The 19,776-nt window shown below is 39.3% G+C and overlaps 1 protein-coding gene across 2 annotated transcripts in view; it reads left to right on the top strand.

Annotated features, from left to right (window-relative positions):
- The first annotated feature begins 9,267 nt into the window (after positions 1-9,267).
- The window catches only part of LOC149238107 (SNARE-associated protein-like protein), a 136,242-nt gene continuing 125,733 nt past the window's right edge, over positions 9,268-19,776 (top strand). Inside the window, exon 1 of one of the 2 annotated variants that reach the window (XM_089372920.1) lies at positions 9,268-9,893. In XM_089372920.1, coding sequence (XP_089229046.1) covers positions 9,494-9,893 — 400 coding nt within the window. In that variant the 5' untranslated portion in view covers positions 9,268-9,493. The remainder of the gene's footprint in view (positions 9,894-19,776) is intronic. The other variant, XM_089372919.1, reaches the window with a different exon arrangement.

The following is a 19,776-nucleotide window of genomic DNA, read 5'->3' on the forward strand; positions in this document are numbered from 1 at the left end:
TTGGTGTTTTCTTGTCATGATTTTATGTGTTTTTTCTTGTTTCTTGTGTGCACATTAAAATTTTGTGTAGCTACGATTTTCACATGTGATTCTTTTCATACATCTATAAGCGAAAGATTCCTGGGTCAAGTGGTATCAGAGCAGGGCTTTTTAGATGTGAATTGCATGTTTGTATGCTAACAAGAAACAGGCTCCAAAGAGGTGAAGGGGAACTAGAACCTTTCAATCCCAAAGCAGGGCGTGCACATCGAAGGAGAAACATGGAAGACAAGGCTCATCTTGAAGAGGAGCGTTGTTTCAGAAAGACCTTCTATTCAATGGCAACGAATATCAGTCAGTTGGTTTTAAGGCTAGAGAAAGTAGAAGAGAGAAACCTAGAAGAACAAGGTTCAACACATGGGAATGGTGGAGAAGAACCCCCTCCTTCTCCTTCTGGGAGTGAAGGTTCTCCTTCCTCTCACCACCATAATCGTAGAAATTCAAAGGATGCATCTAAGAAACCTTTCTTTAAATTAGATGTCAAATTTGATCTTCCCATGTTTAATGGTGAAAGTGATGTAGAAAAGCTTAATAATTGGATTAGGTAGATTGAGGTCTACTACAGGATTCAGTAGATTGTGGAGGATGAGGCAAAATATTTAGCTGGCCTCTCTATGTCTGAGCAGCACCGCTCTTGTTTGGTGGGAGAGAAAATTGCAGAGTAGTAAGAATGTGGGTAAACTCTTTTCCTCATGGCCTGATTTTATTTCTGTGTTAAAGGAATAGTTTTATCCCTTAGGATACAAGCCAAAATCTTTAATGAAATGGCAGTATTTAAGACAAGGCAAAGGTCGGGATGTTCAGAGTTTTATAAAGGAGTTTAGAAAGCAAGCACTAAATTTGGGTATTGCACTTGATACACCTGAAGTTGTAACTAAGTATATTGGCTCATTGCATAGCTACATTAGGCATTCATTGTTGTTGTTTGAACCAACCACTATTGACTCAGCCAGCGTAAAGGCAATTCATATTGTGAACAGGGGCAAAAATGAAAGAGTTGATCATTTCAGAAAACCACTGTTCAAACCTCCCAATGGAAAATCCAAAGCGAAATGGAAAGGAAAGGAGAAGAAGACGACAACAGCCAAAGAAGGAGAACGGTCGTATTGCAAAAAGGAAGGCCACAATGACGATCATTGTCGGAAACAACACCCAAAAAAGCGTCCGAAGAAGTATGGAGGAAAAGGGAAGCATAAGACATTGACAATGGCGCAGCAAGACCTTGGATCGAATTCGGGAAATGAAGCGTTGATCATAGCTGCAGGAACAAAAGGTACTCTTACACCTCATGTTAATTCTGAATCGCATGAAGGCACTAGTTCTGTAAATGAGTCCCTTCCCAATAACCGAAAGAGAATTGAACTGTTTCATATCAGAGATGTTGTAAATCACACTAAAGTTGAAACTCTGTTTGGTACTGGATCCCAAGCAAACTTAATTACAGAATCCCTGGTAAAGAAACTCGGCTTAGAAACAAAACCACATCTGAAACCTTACCCACTTGGATCGATACATGATAAAGCAAATGAATGTAACCAAGTAGTGTAAAGTCAAATTTGTGATTGCTTCTAAGTTAGTGGATGACGTAGAATTGGATGTGATCCCAATGGATATCTGTGGCATGGTGTTAGGGAGCCTATATCTGTATGATAGAAAGGCAGTCTTTTTTCATCATGAAAACAAATACAAAATCACAAAAGATGGGGTAGAATATATAATAAGGGCTCATCAAACTAAAATCAATGCGAGCCTTGTAAGTGTAGGAAAAATGAAAAGGCTGGTGAATTCCAGTAAGGTTACATGTTGATGGTTGTAAGGGAAAAAAATGTAGAATTAGCTCATGCTTTCCAGGGTTGATATCAAGAGCATAAACAAGAATTATCTGAATTAATTTCTAATTATGATGAGATGTTTCAGGAACCGAAGGGATTACCTCCGAAGAGGGAAATCCAACATGAGATCAATTTGCAGCATGACACTCCTTTGCCAAATATTGGCATGTACAGGATGTCGACCATTGAGATGGAGTAAATCAAGAAACAGGTGCAGGAATTGCTGGACCAAGGGGTCATTAGGCCGAGAACATGTCCATGTGGCTCACTGATTGTCCTAGTCCCAAAGAAATACGACACATGGAGGATGTGTGTGGATTACCGTGCACTAAACAAGATTATGGTGAAAAATCGCTACCCTCTTCCACAAATTGATGACTTATTAGATCAGTTAAAGACTGTTGTTTATTTCACCAAATTGGATTTACGCAGTGGTTATCACCAGGTCCGAATTGCAGAGCAGGATGTGTGGAAAACCGCCTTCAAGACCAAATAGGGGCTATTCGAATGGATGGTGATGCCATTCGGACTTTGCAACGCTCCAACCACTTTTATGAGGGTCATGAATGATCTCTTTCAGCCTTTCATTGATGAATTTGTTCTTGTATATTTAGATGATATACTTATCTTTAGTAAAAGTTGGGTTGAACATGTGTGTCATGTAAAGAAAGTGCTTGATGTACTGAAAAAAGAAAAACTCTTTGTAAAGTTGTCAAAGTGTGAGTTCGGGAAAACCTCTTTGGGTTACCTAGGTCATATTGTTGGTCATGGTCAGTTAAAAATTGATCCCTCTAAATTTGAAGCAATTGTGAATTGGCCTAAGCCTACTAGTGTAACCGAGGTCCATAGCTTATTAGGTGCAGTTCAATATTGGAGGAGATTTATTGCCAATTTCTCTGTTATTGCAGCACCTCTGCACACATTGACAAGTGTAAAACAGGTCTTCCAATGGGGAGGAAGACAACAGAAGTCCTTCGAAACATTGAAGGAAAATATCAGCACCGCGCTAGTCTTAGCCTTACCCGATCTCCAACAGCCATTCGAGATCGAAACCGATGCCAGCGATTATGCCATGGGAGCTATACTGATGCAGCAAAAGAAGCCGATTTGTTACCATTCTGAGAATTTTTCTCAAGCTGTGATAAACTATCCCACTTATGACAAGGAGCTTTATGCCTTGGTGCAGAGTGTGAAAAAGTGGAAACACTACCTGATCGGTAAGGAGACCATCATCCATATGGATCATCAGCCCTTGTAGTACCTTCAGTCACAAACCAAGTTGTAGCAATCTCATCATTTCAGGTGGATGGGTTTTCTTCAACAGTGTCATCTGGTAATAAAGTATAAGAAAGGCACTAGCAATAAAGTGGCCGACATGCTATCTCGCCCTCCTATTTCTGCTTCTGTTATTTTGCATAATGCTTCGTTGTCTTTTGAGAGTTATGCTGAACAATATGCTAACAATGATGACTTTAAGGAGATTTATGCAAAACTAACCCATGGTTCACAGGTGGACAACTATCACTCACAGGGGAAGCTGTTGTATCACCTTGGTAAATTGTGTATTCCCACAAGGGAAAGAGTACATGTAATTCGAGAGGCCCACACCTCTCTTGTGTTTGGACACTTTGGTGTCAAAAAGACTTTATGTCATGTACAAAGATTTTTGTTTTTGGCCTCATATGAAAAACATTGTGACTCGCTATGTAAAGGGTTGCATGATGTGCTCTATTTCAAAGCCCTCTAATAGAAAACTCGGGCCCTACACACCACTCCCTATTCCGAGTCGTCCGGGAAAGTGTGTCAATGGACTTTGTAGGAGGTTTGCCTTTGTCCTGAAAGAGTCACGACTACTTGTATTTTGTCGTTGACTGTTTTAGCAAGATGTGTATTCTTATGCCTTGTAAAAAGCAGATCACTGCAGAGCAGACTACTTCTCTTTTCTTTCAATATGTTTGGGTCCATTTTGGATTACCCACATCGATTGTGTCAGATCGGGACTCTCGCTTTCTCGAGGAGTTTTGGACCAGCTTGTGGAAGATGATGGACACCAAACTGAAAAGAAGCACGACATTTCATCCACAGACTGACAGACATACAGAGGTTGTCAACTGCACCATGGTACACTTGCTACGAGGCTATTGTGGGAAACATCCCAAGTTGTGGGATGAACATCTCCCATATGTACAACATTCCTACAACCGAGCAGTGCATTCATCTACGCAGCGTTCACCATTTGAGACATGATTTGGTTACCTGCCAAAGGACCCTTTTGATATGGTCTTTGGAAGGGAAGATGGCTCCAGTGGATGTAATGATAGGGACAAAGCTCAACAGTTCATTCAACAAATCCATTTGATTCACCAAGCAGTATAAGAGTAGTTGGAGAAAAGTCAAGCCCGTTACAAGGCTTGAAATGACAAACACCGAGTCGACCATCAATTCCAAGTGGGCGACAAAGTGTGGTTCCACATCAGCAAGGACAAGATGAAGGGAGAAGGGAAGAAGTTGCGACCAATCCAGTATGGTCCATTCGCCATTTTGGAGAAGATTGGTAACAATGCCTTTCATCTTGATTTGCTGATATATATGCAGATGTACTCAGTAGTGAATGTAGATAACTTAAAGCTGTATGAGCCACCACTGATCATGGACACAAATGAGGTGGGCACAGTTCCTACAGTTGATGATTTTGCACCACAATATCTTGATGAGTTACCCGAAGACATCATCCTTGACAGAAGGACCAAGACTTCGCAGCGAGGAGATGTGGAATACCTTTGGGTTGGGTTTAAGGGAATGCACCCTAGCAAGGCAAAATGGCTGGAGAAGGAAAGGGTGAGGGAACAATTCCATCACTTTCCAATTGACGAATGAAAAGCTTTTGGCAGTCCAAAAGCTCCTCGACGAGGAGGATTGATCCAGGTGGATCTTCATGGAAAAGCTCAAAAATTCAAAGTGGCATAAAAGTAATTATCTTGACATCAGATCGAAGTGCTCGTTGCCGTGATTCCAACGGTGCGAACGACACTCCAATCTGAGTCCGGATGATGAAGTTATGGCAAAAAGAAGGTTGTCTTGTTCCTTTGGAAAATGAGGCATTTTCTCCTAAAAATGGGTTTTTAGCCTTTAAAAAGGAAATCACATTGGAAAATGTGCAAAGGGCATACTTAACAACCCCCGATCAGCGATCAGCGATCTATCGGGTCGGAGGAAGGCAGGAAATCAGTGATATCAGGGGCTTCAGACCTGCGATGTAGCAATCGCTGATATCGGTGTCGACAGATCGCGTTGGTGAAACACAAGGCACAGGACTAGGACCTCCAGGGCGTTGCGATTGCGATATGCCGATCAGTGATGTGCATTCTCAATCGTCAGATCGGGAAACAGATCAACGGCCAGGATTTAATCAGCGATCGGCGGATTGGCAAATCGCCGATCAACGATTCCTTGCGAAGGGCCATTGAACATTGCGATAGCGACATGCAATGCAATCTGGACCGTCCGATCAAGGAACAAATCAACGGTCCAGATCTAATCGGCGGATTAGCGATTGGCGTATCGACGATCGGTGATCAGAGATTCTTGATAGATAGGGCCGATGACATTAGCGATAAGGATCGTACCCGATGGATTTATAGGTCCAATTTGATATATTTTGAGGTCCAACCTTTCGGATTTTTCAATGTTTTTGTGTATATCGCTTAAGCAGAAAAATGGCTATTTTAAAGGATTAGTTGTACCCGCCGACCCTTCTACCTAAATGGCTTCCATTCTAAATGAACAGACCTCCGATTGTTAAGCGGCCTTTGACCTAAATGAAACATATAAAAAGCCCGATGATTGGGAAATGTAGGGAGAGAGGATTTTCAGCACATTGTTTGAGGCAAGACAGCTTTCAGGTGGCCGATAGTGCGTTTTATCTGATTTGGACAAGTTTTATATGTTTTCAGCCCCTCCCAATGCCACAGACGCATTGGTGCTGTCCATTTCTCCATCTGAGGTCTCCATTTCATAGCCATTGTCCAGAATGGAGGTATAAGCCTCTTTTGATGTACTGATGATTGTATTCTCTCTTTTCATGCCATTTAATGAATGAAGGCTTCCCCATTGATCGAGTAGGGCCTGAAGATGTAGTCTGAGTTGGATGAACTCCGTCATCAAGTCTTGGTGTCTTCTTGTCATGCTTTTATGTGTTTTTTCTTGTTTCTTGTGTGCACATTAAATTTCTGTGTTAAGTTGCAATTTTCACATGTGATTCTTTTCATACATCTATAAGTGAAAGATTCCTAGATCAATCTACCTACACCCATTTGCTCAATCCTTTTTTGATATCTTATGAGACACACGAAAGCAATTGCTTCAATGGGAGTTGCTCCAGTTTCACTCAACATTATCTCATAAGGAACCAAACTTTTTATTTTGAACTTGCTCATGATCAAGCGCTTTTGGATTTTCTCAATTTGTTTCCATTTTGAGACGAGGGTGTTGCTAACCCATAATTCACACCCATATAGCATCAATGGACAAACTAGGAGTCCAAAATCACTTTAATTGTTTTCCAATCCCATAACTTTGCCCCTTTCCATCTATTTTGAAGAGCATATAATGCTTTCCACCCTCCCAAAGTTCTCTTCTTTATGCAGTCCTCCTGTTTAAGCTTGTTGTTCAAATCAATCCTAAGGTACTTGCACTCATTTACTTCGTCAAGAATGTTGTCTTCAAAGAAGAACGCATGCTGGCTCTACTTCCTTTTATTAAAGAAAATCATTATTTTGGTCTTGCTAGTATTGGCTTGCATCCCCATTGCTCTACAAAACTTATCAAGGGCATATAAGTGCATCTGCAATCTATGGGCCGATTTAGCAATCAATACTAGGTCATCAACATATAAAAGAAGCTTTATCACAAACTCCCCCAACTGAACACTATCTCGACCTTGCAGATTTAACCACTCTTCTAGTTTATTAATACACAAACCAAAAAGAGTAAGGGATAACAAGCAACCTTGCTTGACTCCATTGTCATTTCTAAAGATCTCTAAAATGCCTGTTGAAGTTCTAATTTTGACCTTCACCACTTCATAGAACCTATGGACAATGAATCTATAATGTAAAGGAATTTCAAGTTCTTCCATTCTACGCCACAACTTATCTCTAGGGACCATGTCAAATGCCTTTTTGAAGTCAACAAAGCAACAAAACACTTCTTCGTCTCCCCAAACCTTTTCAATAAAGTGTCTTAGCGTGATACCATGATCCACTGTAGAATGCTTCGGCTTAAAACTCGCTTACCCTTTTGCCCTCTTTTCTTTTACTTCTACCCACTTACTGATTATATTTTCTACCATGACGCCGAAGAACTTTGTAACCAAAGGATTGATCATAATGGTTCCATAGTTGGAAGGATTATTAGTGTCTCCACTTTTGAAAAGGGGTATTGTTAGACTAGTTGTCCAGTCTCTTGAGAATCCTTGCTGAGTGATGTTGTTGAATATTTCCATGATGTGTGGTGCAAGAGTGCTCATTCCCCATTTTAGATACTTTGCTTTAAGTTCAACCAAGTTCTTTGCCTTTCCTGTTTTCAGCTTCTTAATTCCAATCTCCAACTCCTGTAATGTGAAGAGCTTTGTAGTTGAGTTGATCTTGGGGGGAGGCTTAACCTATGTTTCTTTCTCATAGAGTTGTCTTGCACAGTCAAACCATTGATTGACTGTAATATTATTTTCGATTTGCTTCTTCCTTGGTTGAAGCTCATGCCAGAAAAGATTTGGGTTATTCTTGCCTAGATATATTAACTCTTCTCACCATGTTTGCATGAACTCATCTTTTTTCCTTTTTAAGATCTTCTTATATAACTTTACATTCATTTTCTCCTTGCGTGCCCTTTTCAAGGTTTTCCTTGCCATTTTGCATTCCTCAACAAACCAAGCATTTACAGGAAAACAATTTGATTATGATTTCCTATTTTTTACTCTTTTGCACTTCTCAAGTGCACTTTGAATTATATTTGTTAACTCATGACTGTAGAAATTTTGGGAACCATTTTTCTCCCTCTGAATTCATCTCTCTAGCCTTGGCTCAAAGATAATGCAATTTTCTTGTGTCAGAAGAATTTTTCCCCTTGATAGTGATTGTCGAGAACATTGAGTTTTCCTCCTTTGGTGCATTTCTTCTAACGGGGATAACTTTATATAAACTCGGTTATGGTCTGATTTTAAGTCCCAAATATGCTCTCCAACCTTAACTTCATCTATTTTTTCTATTAAACTTTGTGAACAAATCACATAGTCAACGACATTTGCCCCATTGTATGTGTTGCAAGTGAAGTTCTTAGATCTTTTCCATCTATCTAGACCATTGCAAATAATTAAGTTGAAAGCACCACACAATGTAAGCAACTCCTCTCCACAATGATTGCTAACTTTGTCATCTTCTGAACATCTCAACCTTTGTAGATTCTTCTCTTCAGTGAGCCAAATAGGATTGTGATCCTATTTCCAACACAAAATACTAGCTTGTTGATTTGTTGTTCTAGCATTGAAATCTTCCACTAAAAGAACTTCTCCCTGCTGAGAATACTTGACAATATCTTGCTTTAAAGTTGCATACAGATTCTTGTTGTCTAGCCCCTTATTTTTGTAAGTTTTCGAGACTTGAGGGGCAAAATAGCATACTACAATTCTTGTGTGATTCTCATTCTCTGATATTTTGAACCATAAATAATGTTTATTTGCATATTCTTTCATTAACTGAATACGGCGACCTTCTTTTTCTTTCACTAAAACTAGTATTCCCCCGCACCCTTTGCCATTTTTTGCTCCCTTGTTCCAAACTACTGACTTCAAATAACCATCAAACATAGGAGTTTTGCAACCATCATATTCATGAGTTTCCATGAGACAAATTATGTTTCTACCTTCTGCAATAGGCCCTAACCCAAGTCCCCTCCTCCAAAGGTAACCTTTACAATTCCAACAAACTAGACTTAGGTAGACCTCGGTAGGATTTGACTACTACGCAGTTTGACACATAAAACTCAAATTAGATTTGATTCCTATTAGCACTTGGTAGATCTCGAGTTAAAGATGAATCTAGACTACTATTATCCCAAATACTATTCCATCATGTAGCTTATATTCTTTATGTAGCATTGAATAAATGTAATTTTTTATTTTTTTTTTATTTTTTATTTTATTTTTATGTATGAAATAAAAAGTAATATATATATATATATATATATTTGTTTTGCAACATATAAATTTCTAATAAAACCCACCAAAAACCAACTATTTTATCGAAGACTGCTAATGAAATACTACACCATTGTCAACCCTGATCGAAAGACGCATTACAGTTATAAATATAAACGGCCTTTTATTATTGCCTACAGTTAATTGTAAAATAAATAATATATCAAAATGTTGAACAGCCGAGTCCTCTGATATGTGTAAATCTAAGTTTCTGTTTTTGTTGAAAGATTTTTGGTCACTACAAACGCCCAGTTAGATTCACTCCAACAGCTCAACTCCTCTCCGATTCCCACGTCAGCGCAACCACAATATTCGACATAAGCATAACATGCATTCATAGGAGTAGTTTCCTGTCGGATTACACGGCACAATGGAGGAAGGCATATTGTCCGTAAGCCCTCCTAACGATAGCAGTTCTGAAGATCCGTCCACTTCTCAACAAAATTGCGAATCGCCTAAATTTGCCCATGAACATATCAGCAAATCCCACACAGTGGATGCTCTTTCTCAACCTGTTGAAGCAAGTTGCAGTGATTCTCTTGCGAGCACCTCTGGAGACACATGGCCACCACCGGAGGTAAATGCCCAAAACAGTAACAAGGATCCTAAAGGTCTGGGTACAGATGCCCTACACTTGGAGGGCACCCGAATTATAGCTAAAGGAATTGCCTCTGTCCTCGATCCAGTTATGAGAGATTTTGATGCCAGGGCGGAAGGAGCCCTCAAGAGCCAGGGCATTCTCAGGAGCAGCATCGACCGACTCACTCGAGGTATGCAATTATTCTCTTTTTCATCCTCCACTAAATGCACCCAAAAGAAGGGGAACAAAAGGCTTTATATATAATTACGCAGGCGGAAAACACGTGGCAGTTATGATTTATCTTGCAGCTAGATAATGATAAATAAGGAACTATGCCTGTAAAATTCTAGAACCAGGTTAGACATATCCAAAACACAGCTAATTTTGTTTTGATCAAACACTGGCCGTGAATTATTTTATGTGACTGAACACTTTCTTTGGGTTTCATTTTTTGGCATTGCAAGACTTGACCTTTTTTTCATGACAGTCGAATTTCCGTTAGCCACTTGATAATGATAAATAAGGAACTATGCCTGTAAAATTCTAGAACCAGGTTAGACATATCCAAAACACAGCTGATTTTGTTTTGATCAAACACTGGCCGTGAATTATTTTATGTGACTGAACACTTTCTTTGGGTTTCATTTTTTGGTATTGCAAGACTTGACCTTTTTTTTCATGACAGTCGAATTTCCGTTAGCTACTAGATAATGACAGTCGAATTTCCGTTAGCCACGGTGCTTCTGACCATATCTATCTTTGGGAACAAATATATCGGCAGAGATGAAATGATTAATATACCAACTATGATGGGATGTAGTGGAAATAACGTCCAGCAGGTGATGGAATTGGCAGGGTACATATTTGAAATCATTCTTTATTGCGGGTGCACAACTCCCAATCCCCAGTGAGAATGTGGGTGCCTAACATGCATAGAGTTACGGTTGAGCCCTGAGTTTCTCTAGCTGGAAAATCAAAATCAAATCTATTACGCCAACCATGGATGATCGGTGCAACCTTACTATTAGAGCGTTATTTGCTCTTGCAAGAGTGCGGCTGTCGCCTCAATTGGCTTTTACCATCCTTAATGTGGTCAAATCAGTCTGCTTTTACTTCATGGATTCACCCAACCGTATCACATAATTATGGCCACCTACGCTACGATATATGTTAAAGAAAGTGTAACTAGGTTTAGTCTTCATAAATGTACTTTTGATATTTGTATTATTCAAAAAAAAATATTATTTTTTGTTATATTTATCAATGAGTTTCTTGTTCATTGAAATAGGTCTAGTACATGTTAGAGTACTATAGATGAGTCAAAGAGTCAAAAGAAAATGTTGAAGACCTTAACGGCATGTTACACCATGTATATATTTGTATAAGAGTCAAAGAATATCTCTCCAAACAAAGTCAAAGTCCTCTCCATGCAACGACATCATCAAAGAAGCAATTCCGATGCAAAAGAAGTAAAGTCGGCCTACTGTCCTTAAGTCAGCCTAAAAGAGGGACAGTCCTCTATATATAGAGGCTGTCCACTCATCCAATGACAGGCCTACAATACCTCTGAAATCAGCGAGAAGGAAGATGACTTAAGGGTGAAGGGAAAGCAAGTTTAAGGAGCTTCTAGTGCAGCGAAGAAGGAGTAGTCTAACCAAAGTTGAAGGGACTGTTTTTAGGGTGAAAAACAGTCACACGTGCGAGAAAAGAAGGGCAGTCTGCGGTCATAACAGCAGCAAGATCACAGTCATACATATCTTATCGTTTGGGCTAGTAACTTAGGCCTATAAGGCCTCCTACTCAAGCGAAGAAGAGGGTCTCTTAAGCAAAGGAGAAAGGAGCCAAAAGTATAAGAGAAACCTCTCACACGTGCGAGAAACTAGGGCTGCGGTGCTGTCACATCAAGTCTGCAACTACACATAACGAAGAAGCTCGGTTGGACAAGAGAAAGAAAGTATCTTCATAGGTGAAGGATCTCACTGAGGATCAAAGATAAGTCTCTCTTCTAGAGCTCACATAACAAGGTCTATCACCAGTTGCCGGAAGAAGAAGGAGGACGAAGTGCCGGGGAACAAAGTGCCGGAAGGAGGAAGATGAAGTGTCGGGAGACAAAGTGCAGGAAGAAGGACTTGACTTGTGCTTGGAGGATATTATTGTCAAGGGTCTAGGGTTTGGCATTGATCAATAAGAAGCTTCAATAAGATAAATTTACGAAAGGGTTTTCCTCTCTAAGAGAGAGGTTTTGCCCTGGCAGATGGCCAACATCTTGTGTTCTTGTTCTTATGTTTTTGGTAGCAATTTGATGAAGTAAACACACATGCATTGATAATAAGAAGAAGAAGATTAAGCTAACACGATAAATTGTAAAAGAGCTTCACAAATTGTTATCAAGTCAAGAAGAATTCTACCATACCTAATTGCCCTAGATTCTTCATCAATATAAATGTAGTTAGATATGACAACCTAATAAGACACAACTATCCTAGTCACTTGACTAGCTCACAACTACAAAGTTGGTCTTTATCGCCAGATTATTAAGACATTGACACAACTATAGAGTTAGTCTTTATTAATTTCCCGGGCCTTATTACATCATTACGAAGTTACATGACATTGTTGACGATTTCTCTAGGCAGATGTGGGTGCACTTTGTTGCCCTCCATGTTGTTCCCCTCTCTCACTAGGGTCTCCATGTTAGAGCATACTGTGTAGGAACACGCACTTGTGCCACTCTAGGCCTTCAAGCTAGTCCTCGGTTCAGAGCAGGGTACCCTTGGTTATCCTAAAGTTGGTGTCCTAGCGTATCACACTCAACAACTTTTTCCATGAAGCTCTGACTGGATTTATAACAAGGGGAGGATAGTGCATAGTGTTATCTTTGCAATTTATTTAAAAAAAATAAAAAGATGTTGAGTTGTAGTTTAGGGGTGACCAAGAAACAACATGCGATTGAATTTCAGTGACAGGAATGATCTTTCTGAATCATGGGTGCTATAATCTAGCTTTACTGGGCAAATAACTCAAAGAAAATGAACAAATATGAACTTAGGGGGAGGTTGAACTACTTTCCTCACACATACTCATGAGAAAGAAAACCAAATGGGCAAAGAAAGCACAAATCTATTGGTTTATTCAACACTATGTGAGATAGAAAATGAAGAGGAGAACACCAATGATTTGCTTGAATCTATTGTTTCACTAGTGGCAACAGCATTAACTTTGATTACAAAATAAACTCAATAGTCCATTTACAAAATAGTAACTCCAGATGTGGGGACCATAGAATCTCATTTCTGAAACAACCATTTATTTAGGACAACCATGGGAGCAGAGTGAACTATAAAATCTCAGTACTGGGGTTGATTGCCTCCCTCTCACTGTGTTACTCAGATAATGTTTACAAACAGAAAGGTAATGAAAGAAGAGAAGTAGAAGTAGAAGGAGAAGAATGTTACTTGTTGCTGCAAAACAGTGGTGTTCCAAGCATATCTTCAGTTTCTCATGTTCTCTCTGCTCTATTTTGCCTCCACCCCTGCTGCTGATTATAATCTTTGATTCTTTGAAATGAGAAAAATATGTTTATTATAGGCTGCTAGGAGAGAAATGTGAGCACAAAAAGTAGGTCAGAATCTCTTATCCTTCCACTAATGAGAATGCTTCTCTTACACTTTTGTCAAATTCAGTTAGAATAGTAGCTTTTTAGCACTCTATCAAATTCGTGGTCAAACTTGGGTTACAGGATATTTCACTACATATGGTTTAATTAGGTCCCTTGGTGAATGGGTAAGGTTCACTGATAGACAGATGTATAGATCCCTTTCTAACTCCCCCTAGGGCTTGCATGCATGTTAAAAATAATTGGTAAAGATTGAGAAGAAAACTTGGTTACATGATGGTTGTCTTTGGCTTGAGTGTGAGCCCTAGTCAATCCTATTCCAGTTCTAGCTTTGCAATAACAGACCTGCACAGAAGGAGAACAAACAAAACCTTTCTCATTCTTCATTTACCACAATCAATGACATGGATTGACATGCAAATAACAATCCTAATATAATATTCAGGAAATTAAGTCTCCATTCAAGATTCAAAACCTCATTCAAACATGATATATAACCAATGAAATACAGAGAATTTTTATTTATTTTTTATATTTCAAGGCTGGGTGAGGGGGGGGGATGCATCTATATATTCAATAATGAAGAAGTAACAACAAGTTTGATATTTATTTATTGCTGCTGTACATCCTTCTTCAAAGTCTGAGTTGTTTCCTTAAACACGAGTCTTTGTTTGTCTGCCAATATGATCCTGAAACTGACTGTAGTAAAGTAGCCAATTAAGTGACTGATTGAACTTCTCTCAAGCTCTAATCTCTACGACGAGAACTATTGCCTGGCTCTTGTTGAATTTTTGTAGCTATGGTTGATCTTCATAATTCATATTTGATGTATTTGAAATAATAAATAAGGCATGTTCTTCATGGCCTTGTCAAAAGAGAATATATATGACATGTTCTTCATTTCGGTTTTTAAAAAGAGAAAATTTGAATTTTTGGCTCCAAAAGAAGCCAAATCGGCCCTCCTCCTAGTCAAGTCGGCCCCAGTGAAGAGGCACCCATTTGGCATCACAAGATGACTATATATAGAAGCATTTCATCCTCCTCTCAAGCAAGCAACTCAGACCTTCTGAGGAAAAAAAGAAGTCGAATTTGGGCCGAGAAGAAGTCAGATTTGAAGAAGAGTAGAAGTTAAATTTGAGGCAAGCGAAGAAGATGATTCTGTGGCAGACTGAGCTGAGGGAGACTGAATTTATTATCTCTGTGACAAACCAAAATTCTGAGACACAGTAAGGCCGAGTTTCTAAGGTGACCTAGAGCTGCAGGACCGAGCTTATTGGGTGCAGAAGCAGGCTGAAACTTGGCCCTAACAGACCTAATTGGATCAAGTTTAGTGGGCAAACTTATGACTTGACTAGGAGGCAGTGGGCCAGGTTTGACCAAGCATTCTTTGTTGATGTTTAGAAGATCTAGGCGTGTCTCTTGTTGAACTGAAGAAAATCTCTAAGGAAAAGGTTGCTGGGTTTTCCCCCATGTGGGTTTAATGCTTGTGTTCTTGTTTTGGCTGTTTCTTTATGATCCTTATGTCATTCTTGTTCTACTGTTGATAATCTTCTGTGTAATTGCTTAATGATAAATGGAAATACAAGTGAATATAAATGAATATCATTCGAAGTAATTATCAGTTTAGGAGTCTACAAAAATCAATTAAAAGACCAAATATATGACCAAAGATATTTTGCTAAAGGTTTCTCTAGCATAATGGTGCTTACACTTGACTTCTTGCCTTCTAGCCTTAGATCTTGTATTTATAAGATGTGGAGGTAATAAGATCAATGATCCATGGAATGCATGGTGTGCATGTGTGAGCCATGCGTGGTCTCAATTTGTAGCTTTTAACTTTTAGCTTTGCTCACTTTTTTCTTTTTTTAAGGCATATTGAGGTGGTTGTGGGTTTTCCATTGGAATCTTGTGGTTGGTCCTGTTTATCTACAAGGAAAACCATGTGACTAGACAAAGAAAATTTTGATCTCCCTCTACTAGACCAAAAACAAGACTTTATATGTCTTGTCTTTCCATGAATTACTGGGTCTTCAGACAAACGTATACAACTGGTGTTGTCACAATGTATCACTGTAGGGTCCATCAGTCCTTCGAATAGGTCAGATAGCAACTTCCTTAACCAGACCGCTTTTCTGCTTATTTCATAGGCTGCAACATACTCAGCCTCAACACTACTCAAAGCAACTGTGTCTTGCTTTCTGCTTATCCATGAGATCATAGAGGATCCCAAACTGAAATATCCTCCTGTAATGGTTTTTCCATCTTGCTTGCTGCCTCCCTAGTCAAAATCTTTATATCCAATCAGGTGGACATCATTCCTCCTATCATATTTCAGGTAGTAGTGGATAGTTCCTCGCAAATATATTAGAATATGCTTCGCTGTTATCCAATGATCATGCTTTGGCTCCACTTGGAATTGACTGAGAATGTTTACTGCAAAACATATGTCTGGTCGAGTGTTCACCAAGTACATCAGTGAGCCAATCAGTTGTCTATACTTGGAAGGATCCACAGGGCTCGATTTAGAACTCCTTAGTCTCTTCAAGTTTGTGATCATTGGAGTGGTCATAGGTTTGCAGTCCATCATGTCAAACCTCTTCAACATATTGATCACATACTTTCCTTGACTCAGATAAACTTCATCAGGTCCTTGCCAGACTTCTAGTCCCAAATAGTAATGCATCAGCCCTAGATCCTTCATGTCAAATTTTGCTGCTAGTTACTTCTTACATTCTTCAATTCAACCTTCTACGTCTGTCAAGAGAAGATCATCTACATACAAAAGAATTATTACAGGTTCTCCATCTACAACCTTGATATAAAGGTTCGGATCAACATAACTTTTTGTGAAGCCTATTCTTTGTAGGTATGCATCCATTCTAGCATACCATGCCCTTGGTGCTTGCTTGAGGCCATATAATGCTTTCTTCAATCTGCAAACATATGCCTTCCTATCTTTAACTTCAAATCCCAAGGGTTGCTCTATATAGACTTCCTCATCAATTGTGCCATTTAGAAACGCAGTCTTGACATCCATTTGATGGATGTTCCATCCCATCGATGTTGCTAGAGAGACCAATGAACGAATCGTTGTATACCTTGTTGTCGGAGCAAATGTCTCTTCATAGTCGATGCCTTCTTGTTGAGAGAATCCCCTAGCCACAAATCTTGCCTTATACTTATCTATACTTCCATTTGTCGCATGTTTGATCTTGTAGATCCACTTGGAAGTCACTACAAATTTGTCTTCGGCCCTAGGTACAATTTCCCAAACTCCATTCTTCATTATAGATTGACATTCTTCATTCATGGCATCCTTCCATTGCTGATGGTTTTCAACTTCTTCAAAAGTGGATGGTTCTGCTTCTATTAGTTTTGTCATGTATGCAGAATACCCAAAATATTTCTTGGGTTTCTTGCTTTCTCTAAATGAGCCTTTCGTTGCCCCATGATCTTCTGCATCAAGTAGTGTAGACTTCAACCAATTTGGTCTCTTTCTTGATTTGGGAAGGACCATGGGTTGAATGGGTTCACTGGGACTCTCATCTTCATGATGAGATTCTTCTTCTTCCCTGTTAACTTCTTCTTCAAATACTGGAAGTTCTTTGTCATCAAAGTCCATGGAAAGTTCCTTAGATTTCTTGAATGCGACACTTTCGTCAAATATGACATCTCGACTTCTATATGGTTTCCTTCCTTTATGTAGATTCTATAAGCCTTATAGGAGTTGCTCTAACCAACAAATATTCCTCTCATGCCTGATGGATCCAACTTCTTCCTTTTATCCTTTGGTATATGAATATATACGAGACACCCAAAGATTCAAAGATGATCTACAGTAGGTTTCTTCCTAGTGAATACTTCTTCGGGAGTCCTGTTGTCCAACGACCTATGGGGACTTCGATTTTGAATATATATTGCAGTCTTCGTGGCTTCTCCCCACATAAATTTTGGTAGATCTTGATCATGTAACATCGCCTTTACACTTTCTTCAATGGATTGGTTCTTTCGTTCTGCAACTCCATTTTGTTCAGGATTATATGGGACTATCAACTCCCTCTTAATCCCTGATTCCTTACAGAATGCTATAATCTCCTTGGATGTATACTCTCCTCCATTATTGGATCTTAGTATCTTGATTCTCCTTTTTGTAAGGTTCTCCACTTCAGCTTTGAATTCTTGAAATTTTGTAAATACTTCGTCCTTGGTTTTCATTAAGTAAACCCAGGTCTTTCTTGAATGATCATCTATAAATGTGACATAATATAGATGACCTCCAAGAGATTTAGGAGTCATAGGGCCACATACATCGGAGTGAATGAGATCCAAGATTTCTTTTGACTGTGAAGCACTGCTTCCAAATGGTCTCTTGGTATTCTTACCCAATGCACATCCCTTACATACTCCTTCATGGTCTTCTTTCAGTTCAGGTATTCCATCTACTATGGAACTTAGAGTTGGGAGGATCTTGAAATGAAGATGACCAAATCTTCTATGCCATAGTTCACATGGGCTAATTTCAATGTGAACCAAGGCTTGAGCTAGAGGAGATATCAGCCTGTAAAGTCTTCCTTCTTGAATACCAATTACTCTAGCATTCTCTATGCTTGAGTTTTTACTCCATACAACAACCTTTCCATCAATGAAAGCTACTCTATCACCCTTGTCCTCTAGACTTGAAATGGAAAGTAAGTTCTTATGCAAACCTGGAACAAATAGGATGTTGTTGAGGTGAATGTTGCTTCCATTCTCCAACTCTATAGAGGTTGATCCAATGCCTCTCACGGGATAGCTTTTGTTATCTCCAAGTTCCACTGAATAAGAAGATTTTCCTTTTGATAAAGTCTTCAATTGTTTGTGATGACCTGTCATGTGCCTAGATGCACCACTATCAATTACCCAAATGCTCTTGTCTTGGAATGTGCCAGTGAGTGTTGAGAAGAGACCTTCATCCTTTTCTTTGATTACTTCCTTCTTTGTGGAGAATAAGGGACTCCATGCTTCCTTGATGTTTTTCTTAAGATAGCTTGCTACCTTTGAACACTTATTGATGAACTTCTGTAATGTATTGGAGATCTTCATGATGCCCTTAGCCAACCTTAGCTCTGATTCCATGTTGAGAATTCAATAGGGCAATGATTATGATTAATTCTCTTTACTTGATAACTGCTTGTGGTTCCTTTTTACTTATTAACTTTGTTCCTTATTATTATATGTGTGAAGCATCAAACAACTACCAAAAACAAAAAGAACAATGACAGTATATAGGCTGCAAGCCAGGGCAAAACCTCTCCTCTTGAGAGGAAAACCCTTAAATCTCTTCTCTTCCTTATAGATTCTTCAATTGACGAATTCCATGACCTTAAGACTGAGACCAATACCCTCCAAGACCAAGACCAACCTCTTTGAATGATGTGCCAACTTCGATCTAGTCAAACCCAGTCAAATCTCTTCCAGTAACACCTTTTCGACCTTCGACTACAATATTTTCGGCCTCCTACCGTAGATTTGAAATTTTGGCCTCCCAGCGACTGCTGCTGCCACACGTGGGAACTTCAATCTTCTTCTACAACCTCCCCTTGACCTTCGCTTGCCTTTCCCTGACTTCTAGAGCTTGAGAGTGACCCTTGGAGACCTTTGCTTGACCTCTTTGCCTCCTTTTCTCCAAGATCGAACTTGTAGATGGATGCCTTAGGTTAGCTGCATAAACCCTAGTCCTCTCTAGCACGTGTGAGAGAAAGATAGCCCAAACATAAAACTTCTTCGTCCTTCTTCTCCTTCATTGTCTCTTCCTTCCTCTTCCTTCACTAGAATAAGTGTTGAGTGAGTGTGCTTCAAGGAGGATGAGTCCTCTTCTATTTATAGGCTTCTTCAAGGGTGGACATGGCTCTTCCTTTAGGCCGACTTGCCCGCTGCCAGACCAACTTGGTCTTGGAGGGTATTCCAACATTTTTAAAGACAAAAATAATTTTCTTTACAAGTTACAATGTGCCCAGTGGGGTATTCGGCTTATGACAATGACTCTTTTGACTTCTTGACCTAGGAAAAACCTTAGAAGCACTCAATGGGTGCTTGACTTATAAAATAAAAGACCTTGAGCATGAAACCCATGCTCCAAAAATAATAATAATAATTTTCTTTCTTTTCATAATTTGCAAGAATAAAAAATACATTTCATACTTATGAAGACTGAACCTAGTTACACATTTTTCAACGTTCTGCTCCAGAATGACTCGAATCGCCCTGTAGAATCTCCTTCGGAACAACTCCACAACGTAGTAAAGGCTCCCCTAGGGTGGCACTTTGTTAATTTTAGATATGTTCTATGCTTAGAACAATTTATTTCATTTTTCATAGTGAGCTCAATATCTTTTCCAGATTAGCAGTCACATCAACATATTAGTAAATTGTAGATAGAATATAAACATAAATTGTAGAAGACAAGCCAAGACAAGTG

The sequence above is a fragment of the Pinus tabuliformis genome, chromosome 8, assembly GCF_031772625.1.
Source record: "Pinus tabuliformis cultivar Carrire ecotype Pingquan chromosome 8, CPIR1, whole genome shotgun sequence".
NCBI lineage: Eukaryota > Viridiplantae > Streptophyta > Pinopsida > Pinales > Pinaceae > Pinus > Pinus tabuliformis.